At 46.2% G+C, this 8835-nt stretch overlaps 1 protein-coding gene and 1 non-coding gene across 2 annotated transcripts; both read left to right on the top strand.

Annotated features, from left to right (window-relative positions):
* Positions 1-582: 582 nt before the first annotated feature.
* Positions 583-5346, top strand: RPL39 (ribosomal protein L39). Its single transcript, XM_059157893.1, has 3 exons — positions 583-928; positions 2543-2646; positions 5099-5346. The coding sequence occupies exons 1-3, from the start codon at positions 926-928 to the stop codon at positions 5145-5147; spliced, it is 156 nt and encodes a 51-aa protein (XP_059013876.1). The 5' UTR covers positions 583-925; the 3' UTR covers positions 5148-5346.
* Positions 4469-4600, top strand: LOC131822397 (small nucleolar RNA SNORA69). The gene has a single exon (XR_009350256.1). It is a non-coding gene; the product is annotated as a small nucleolar RNA SNORA69 (small nucleolar RNA).
* Positions 5347-8835: the final 3489 nt, after the last annotated feature.

The following is an 8835-nucleotide window of genomic DNA, read 5'->3' as shown; positions in this document are numbered from 1 at the left end:
TAGATTTCAGACAGTTTGATAATAACGAATTTGTGATTTTTGTTTTCCCATCCAAGTTCATGTATTCTGTGAATTCTACCCATGGACCATTTGTGGACCCCAGGTTAAAAACCCTCACCTTAATCTACTGGTACAAAACCGCTTGAGGTGACTGCAAATGCAGAGAGGTTTTTGTTTTTTAAATGTGGAGAAAAAAAACCACGAACACGGGGATCATTAACATCCAAAACGTATGCCATTAGTTCCCATATATTTTGCAAAGTGGGTTAAAAGCCTGGCATTCCTAGCAGCCAAGTTAAAGGTTGTCCCGAACTTTCTCCGCTCAGACCTCGATTAGCAACCTCTTGCCTGGGCTTACCGGACCCTCCTAGAGCAGCCCCCGCCGCCGTCTTTTGCTTCCTCCATCATCACCATCCCTTCCCGTCCAGCGCGGCCCGGCCAGATCAAGACAGGGCCGAGATGCGTGCTGCCGGGCCAACCTGCGGAGGTTAGCCCTCTGGTCTCTCCCTCCCAAGCCCGGGACCGGAGGCCCTTGTACTCGGACGTGACGTCTCCCCCGCCCGCCCTGGACATTAGCCCCACCCACTCTGCTCCCTCCGCCTTCGGGAAGGGCTCCCCCTGTGGCATCTACCACGGGCTGCGGGCCTCACCCACGAAGCACGGTGTCCTTAGCACACTGACAGGCTCCCGAGGAACGCACTTACGGAAGTGTTGCAAAGGGAATCCCTTTTCTCATCCACAGACCCGGTTTGCCAAATTCCCACGGTAGCGCGGACGAACGCGGGGGCGGAGCGGGGGATTTGAGCCTCGCTCTGGCTTCTAAGCTCCGCCCTCCGCTGCGTCTTCTAAATACGTCCTTCCGGCCGTTTCTTCCTTTCTCTTTTTCGCCGCCATCCTGCTGTGTGCTGCGCGCTGTTAATTGACCATGGTAAGTTCATCCGTTCCCATCGGCTCTGGGGTGGGTTCCCGAAACCTGAGGTCTCTGCGAGCTCGCCGGCGCCGCACTCTACATCGAGGTGCGGGGGCCCTTTTAAGCCCTTTTTCCAGGGAAGGTCGAGTACGGCCCACCGCTCCAGCCCGCGGGCCTGGCGGGAAGCTAGCAAGGGATTGGGGAGGGGCTGGCTACTCTGGCGATGCGAGGGCCGAGGGGTGGTGCTTTGTGCGCCGCCCCGGCTAGCAGGGCTTCCCACTGGCCTTCGCCCTTCTGGAGCGAACTGTGGTTCTGGGGTGGGGAGGGGTGTCCACTCCAGAAATCGTGGCCAGACAGTGGGGTGCCCGCCGCATGTGCCAGGCATCGAGAAGGGAATGGGGTCTGCTGGTTTTTTGGAAGTTTTTTAAGGTGGCGCCCAGGATCATACCACGTTAGGAGCTTACGGGACTTGTTAGTGCTTTGTTCATGGACTTAGCATCTCCCCGTGGAAGCACCTGGAAGGGGTGCCGCGGTGTGGATCTGCGTGCTATTCGGGCGTTCTTAGTAAAATGCCCGCTGCGGACAATTGTGGTCGTGGGTTTTACCTGTGATCGTTTTCTGAGAAATTAAAATTGCTGTATGTTTCGGGGTATGGAGAGGGATCGGTATCTGGTTTTTTTTAGTTGGTAGGAAATTTACAGCTGCTCTAGTGAGCTGGGAGACAAGGATGTAGTCTTTGCCTTCTTTATAATGGCCCCCTGTTATGCAAGGTGCAAGGGTGTGTTGGACCACGTTAGCCAGACTTGAGACTACCACTCTTGCCATTTCCGGATTGTACGGCAAACGGAGGAGCGGGAGTGGACGAGGTTGGACTTGGATGACCCAAGCTCTTAAAGGCAAAAAATGAAATGAGAAATTGGGAAAGTCGTCCTTGAAAATATATTTTAATAGAGTAGAATTAATGCCGAAATGATAGGGGCGGGAGACGCTTGGGTGGCTCAGTCGTTTAAGCGGTCCACTCCTGATTTCGGCTCCGGTCGTGATCTCAGGGTCCTGGGGTCCAGGCCTGCATCTGGCTCCGCCCTCAGCGAGGAATCGGCTCTGCCTGGGCACTGACTCCTCCTGCTCCGCCCCTCGCTCTGGCGCATGCGCTCTCCGTGTGGTTAGCTATCCCTGTTTAACATTGTGCACTGAAACTCCTTGACTTGCAAGCGCTAGATTGTTCTGGTTGACAAAAAGCTGTGCTCTTTTGAGAAAACCAAGTTCTCCAGCCATCCCCAATGGTCCTCTGGGTCCTGGGGTGACAGCAGGGACAACTGGAAGTTATCCTAGCCTTGGAGCATGCATGATCTAGGTTTGGATCCCAGCTCTGTGCGTTAATACTCTGATTTGGGGTGGGTTACTTGCTTTCCTGACTTTTATTGCTGATTTTTACTCGAACGGTGGGGATTATGGTATCTGCCTCCAGAAGTTGTGAGGAACAAAGCAAAGGAAGGATGAGTTTAGCATTGAGAACGTTGGTTTTGGTATAGGTGAAGCATTCAGATGTTTGTGGATTGAGGGCGTCTGACTTTGAATCAGTGGAGCAAGCTCTCGGTGTTGCTGTCTAAATTGATTACATTTCCTTCCCAGTCTTCTCACAAGACTTTCAGGATCAAGCGATTCCTGGCCAAGAAACAAAAGCAGAATCGTCCCATTCCCCAGTGGATTCGGATGAAAACTGGTAATAAAATCAGGTAAGGACCCCCACAACCACCTGCTTGTTTTTGTGGTTGCTGTTGTATTTTATTTTATGTTTAGGTAATTAGGTTTTTGGTGGGCAGCAAAGCAAGGTTTATTGAGTGATAGCAAAGTGATAGTACAAAGCTCCTGAGGAGGGAGGGGACCCGAGAGGGTTGCCCTGTGGTCGTTTTTACAAAGTGCTTCCTCCGTGTTTCTGTACGGCAGCCCGGGCCACAGCTGGGATTCCGGGTAGACATGCCAGTATTTGTTAATTTCCTGTTGTTTTCAGTCTGTGCCAGAAGGTAAGGTGGAAGGCTGTCCTCCTTACTCATCACAGTGGGGAAGACCATGTTGCTCACTCAGTCCATCTTGAGGTGTTTATCTTTTTGAAAGATTGGGTGATTGCTCTCCACTGCAGAAGAAGTTGAATTGATGGTTTTGGGGAAAAAAACATTATTCAAATGGCTACAGAGGGCCTCCAGGGTCACCTAGGCTAACAGGCAAAGCTAAACCTAAAACTCAGGTCTCCGGTGCACCTTTCAGTCTCACTGCTCTCTGGGGGGCCAGGTGTACCTTTAGACAGGTCTCCAAAAGAAGAAAAATAAGCATCAAAAATTGGTGGTATTTGCTCAAGGGCTTGCATCCAGTGACAAGCCCCTGTGAGTTAAACACCTTCCAGAACTTGGATTGGTTTAAAATGAAGTAGTAGATTTTTCTGGCTTTCCCAAATAAGTGAGCCCAAAAGACCACAAAGGAAGAGGAAGCAAATACTGTTACCAAAATTTTTATTTGAAAAGCCTTTTTGTTTAAGCTGAGACCATAGAGCGGGCCTAGCCATTGGGTCCCTTTCGCAAGGTAGACTTCGAAGCTGAGGAATGCCAAGATCGTGACTCCAGTATGGACTCTGATTTGATTAAATTACAAGTCTAAGTGGGAATAGTTTGCTGGTTTGAAGACCAAGATGTGAATGTGGGGGCCTGTTTCCTTAATTCTTCTAGCTGGTTACAAAGACAAGTGAAAATCATACTCTTTCACCTTCTAGGCCAGTTAGTTGCTGCCTTTAGTTACTGTATACTGAACACCGGCCTCCATCATTTATATTTATATTAATAGATTAGAACTGCAGCTGGATTGTAAAACCCCTGGTGTTGCCATCAGAATGATGCTGAGAAAACCATTCGCTTGGCCAAATGGTTACTTTGGCAGCTCAGCCCTTGTATGCACATGATGGGTTTCTGTTGAGAATCTCAGCCATCCATAGTAAAGCCCTTTGATTTATTTAAAGATTTATTTATTTGGCATCGAGAGAGGGAACACAAGCAGGGGCAGAAGGAGAGGGAGAAGCAGGCTCCCTGCTAAGCAGGGAGCCTGGTGTGGGGCTCGATCCCAGGATCCCAGTATCATGACCCAAGCCAAAGGCGTATGCTTAACGACTGAGCCACCCTGACACTCTGTAAAGCCCCTTTTTAATGTGTTGGCGTGAACATGGGTTTCTCTGTCATACGCCCATCTGGTGGTGGGACCTGCTGTTCTTGGGTGTTGTGCAGTATGAAAAAAATGTGTGGTTAAAAGTGTACAACTCAGCCCCAAGGAACTGGCAACAGTTGAATGATCTTTCTGTTAAAGTCAGCTGTCTTACAGCTTTTTAAAAGTGTTTTGAGGGGCACCTGGGTGGCTCAGTGGGTTAGGCCTCTGCCTTCGGCTCGGGTCACAATGTCGGGGTCCTAGGATTGAGCCCCGCATCGGGCTCTCTGCTCAGCCAGGAGCTTGCTTCTCCCTCTCTGCCTGCCTCTCTGTCAAATAAATAAATACAATCTTTTTTTTAAAGGTGTATTAAAAGCAGGTTGCAATTACAGTGCTTCCTTTTGTGGACGTACTGACATTATCCTGCTGAAAGAAAATCTGTGTCAGTCCTGTTTGATTTTGCCTTCATGAGGGTAAAGTCGTGACCGAGTGACACGGACAATTCTGAGGTAGCCTTAGCCCTGCAGATCTCTTGCTTTGATACTGAAATGATCGAGGGTGTTGACCTTTCATAAAAATGAATGTGGGGGCTTTTACTTGTGGGTGACCCATGGGTAGAAATGTTGCTTTGGATGAAGTTGGGGAGTGTTCGAAAGAAATGTGTCTGGGTCTAGCCCCCGGGGTATGAATCCAAAGTAGGTGGGGGTATTCTTGGGAGGGGCAAGAGCTTCCCCACTGGTCCAGTCTCCCTTTAAGAACCAGTGTGTTTTCCTAGCCTGGAATCCTTTCGAGAGGTAAAGATTTGAATTGATGAGTTCTTAAACACATCTAGCAAATCACTGTTGACTCTCCAGAGAGAGCGCCAAACCTGTTAAAGGAAGGGAAAAGGGACCCGTCGGCTTTGAGGATTTTATGGTACTGACAAGGCAGGGTTTGTGGTGAATGGGGGCAGCGGAATTGAGGTCAGACTGCCCTCGTAACCAGCAGTGTCTTTCTGTGCAGGTACAACTCCAAGAGGAGGCACTGGAGGAGAACCAAGCTGGGTCTCTAAGGCGTCCCACATCATGTGATGACACACCTAATTGGCACCACGTATTTAATTAAGCTACTTGAGGATCATGTGTTCTATTCCATCACCCTGTAAACACCTTTCTGCCTGGCCAATAGATACCATTTATCAGCGAAAGATTTTTCTGTTACTATAGCTCTGCACTAGTGGGTTGGTTTGGTAATAAACGTGAGGCCTTTGAGCTGTACTGCTGTTGCGTTTCTGATTTGTGAAGTACTGAATTCCCCCTCCTATTAGCTCACCAGTGGAACTTTCTGCAATGATAGAACTGTCCCTTGACGACCAAGTATGTAAATTGTGGCTAGGGGGCACCTGGGTTGGCTCAGTGCCTTAATTGCCTGCCTTAGTTTAGGCTCCGGTCAGGTTCTGGGGAGGGGGGTGGGGGTCTCCTTGTCCCTCTGCCCCTCCCCCCACCCCACTCATGCTCTTTCTCAAACAAAATCTTAAAAAAACAAAGCATGGCCAGTTTGAATAAAGAACTGATTTTTGAATTTTTATTTAATTTTAATTAAGAAGCCCCATATGGCTAATGGCTCTTACACCTCGTGGGAAGTGAATATATGTGTTATTGTCATACCTGTGGGTGTAGCACATTCTTTTTTAATTTTTTTTTTAAGATTTTATTTATTTATTTGACAGAGCCCACAAGTGGGCAGAGAGGCAGGCAGAGACAGTGGGGGAAACAGGCTCCCTGTAGGGCTCAATCCCAGGACCCCAGGACCACAACCCGAGCCAAAGGCAGAGGCCCCAACCCTCTAAGCCACCCAGGCATCCCGCTATAGTACATTTTTAAATAGCATCTTTATCTGCTGCTCTATGCCAGTTTTCTTTTACAAGTCTGTATTTGTATACTTGTTCTTAGCCAAAAGACTGAGAAGTGATACAAGTCCATAACTGTAGAACATAATAAACAACTAAAGCTAATTGGATTTTTAAAATCAAAGTTCATTTGGTGATAATGAACTTTTTTAAAAAAGTTTTATTTATTTGACAGATCACAAGTAGGCAGAGAGAGAGAGGAAGAAGCAGGCTCCCCACTCAGCAGAGAGCCTGATGTAGGGCTTGATCCCAGGACCCTGGGATCCTGACCTGAGCCAAAGGCAGAGGCATTAACCCACTGAGCCACCCAGGTACCCCTGAACATTTTTTCAAGATTTTATTTGACAGAGATCACAAATAGGCAGAGAGGCAGGCACAGAGAGAGGGGGAAACGGGCTCTCTGCTTGGCTCAATCCCAGAACCCTGGGATCACAACCTGAGCTGAAGGCAGAGGCTTTAACCCACTGAGCCACCCAGGTGCCCTGATGATGAACATATTTTTATAATAAAACTAGTAAAATACATTTGATAGTTGAAACATAAAGCATCATTCATAGTTCACAAAAGTGCATATATTTTGTTGATAGCTCATGAGAACAATATAAATTTACTCAAGATACAGAACAAAATTCAGTTAGGCTTGTCTTTTATACTATAAAATTCTATGTTGAATCCACTGATACTTCTGTTAAGGTACACTTGAAATAATTAATTCAGACTACCAATGAACCGACATGTAGAGCCAGGATCTTTTGGTTTTACAGTACAACTAGTAATTATTTCACCAATCATTTAAATGAGAAATCTAGTTTAAACACCATGATACACACCCTTAGGATAATTAAAAAGCGCTAGCAGCTTTGATTTCCATTTTCATGCATACATACAAGTCTATATAGTTAAAATTTGAACAAAAAGTCAAACCCTGAAGTATTTTTACCCTAAGAGAAAAGTGCAGATATTAAAACTTGGTTTAAAAAAAGAAAAGTACAATGGGCACCTGAGTGGCTCGATTGGTTGAGCGACTGCCTTTGGCTCAGGTCATGGTCCTGGAGTCCCAGGATCATCTCTCTGCTCAGCAGGGAGTCTGCTTCTCCCTCTGATCTTAACCCTATGTTCGCTCGCTCTTTCATTCTCAAATAAATGAAATCTTTTTTTTTAAGATTTTATTTATTTGACAGAGATCACAAGCAGGCAGAGAGAGCAGGGGAGGCAGGCTCCCCACTGAGCAGAGAGCCCAATGCCGGGCTCGATCCCAGGACCCTGGGATCATGACCCGAGCTGAAGGCAGAGGCTTAACCCACTGAGCCACCCAGCCTCCCCAAATAAATGAAATCTTTAAAAAAAGTATGTGAAAGGATTTTTACTCAAAACGTCGAGCCTCTGCACCAACAAATGAAATTTGACCTACATGTTCACATTTTGCCGATGTAGAGTCAAATTCCTATACCTCACAGAATAAAGCTGGAATGCCATGAACAAATGGTGGTGTAGGAGTGGAAGAACTTGGGTGAATTCAACAAAAAGTTACATTGCATTACATAATGTGCAGTTAATAGTTCAGTGATAATCTGTCTATGGTAATGTGAACAAAATAGGTATTCTGAGTCAAGTGACCTTTCAGTCCAAGACTTCTTGATCTTTACCATGGAGAGAAAATAACCAATTACATTGCATGCACCTGTTAAAAAGGTACCCATTCTAGCCCTACCATAAAATGAGTAACTGCTAGAGAAGTAACCATAAGCCACAGGCAACTTAATACTTCACACGGTCCCAGGTTTCTGTATACAGGCCTGTCGTACAGGGAAATTGGGTGAGGAATGGAAGTTAGCAGCCTTACCCTTCACTTGTTCTAAGTGGATGCATTGGAAAGTAATAAATAGCCTCATAAAATTAATAGCAATAAACTCTACCTGTCCAAGGTGAATATATATAATTTTTTTTTAAGTGTAGGCAGGGTTCCTAGAAATCCCATTAAGGAAAAAATCAAGTATCTCGTATAAAAAAGCACTGAAGTTGTCCTGCGTGTAAAAATCTCTTAATTTGGGTGCATTTTAAAATCCAGAATGATGCCTACTGCTCAAATACATGAGAGTATAAAAGCACACCAACAAAAGACACACGAGCAACAAAAGGAATGGTTTCCAGTGATAGGGAAATTGAGGGTGAGAAATTAAGGGAGCCCCATATACTACCAGTTACAGAACTGCTTTTTGCAACATGAAGTTATACGCACATGGAATGAGACTAATGTGAGGAAATGTGAAAGCTGTAGGATGACAAGCTTTGAACTTGAACGGCTGTTAGAGTTTCTTAATTCAGGAACCTGGCTTCAGTGCTTGATGACATAGGAAGCAACTTCCCCAAACAGGCAGTCGGATTGACTTATTAGATACTAGAGGGAAAAAAAGCATTTGAAAAAATTACTTCTATCAATGAGCACAGAGGAACAACATTAAAAAAGAAACATAAAATACAGGGAACATAGGAGCTGAGGTCCCCAAGCTACCGAAAGACAGAATCAATCTTCTTCACATTAGAATTTAAAAAAAAATCAGTATGGGGCGCCTGGGTGGCTCAGTGCGTTAAAGCCTCTGCCTTCAGCTCAGGTCATGATCTCAGGGTCCTGGGATCGAGCCCCGCATTGGGCTTTCTGCTCAGCGGAGAGCCTGCTTCCTCTCTCTCTCTGCCTGCCTCTCTGCCTACTTGTGATCAATATCTCTCTGTCAAATAAATAAATAAAATCTTTAAAAAAAATAGGTAAAGGGAACGCTAACTGGGTTCCGCACAGCTGGTTAAATATGGCAATGGCAACCACATGGAACGGAAAAGATCTGGTCCTCTCAGT

The sequence above is a fragment of the Mustela lutreola genome, chromosome X (genome assembly GCF_030435805.1).
Source record: "Mustela lutreola isolate mMusLut2 chromosome X, mMusLut2.pri, whole genome shotgun sequence".
NCBI lineage: Eukaryota > Metazoa > Chordata > Mammalia > Carnivora > Mustelidae > Mustela > Mustela lutreola.
This window is presented reverse-complemented; position numbering and strand designations above follow the sequence as displayed.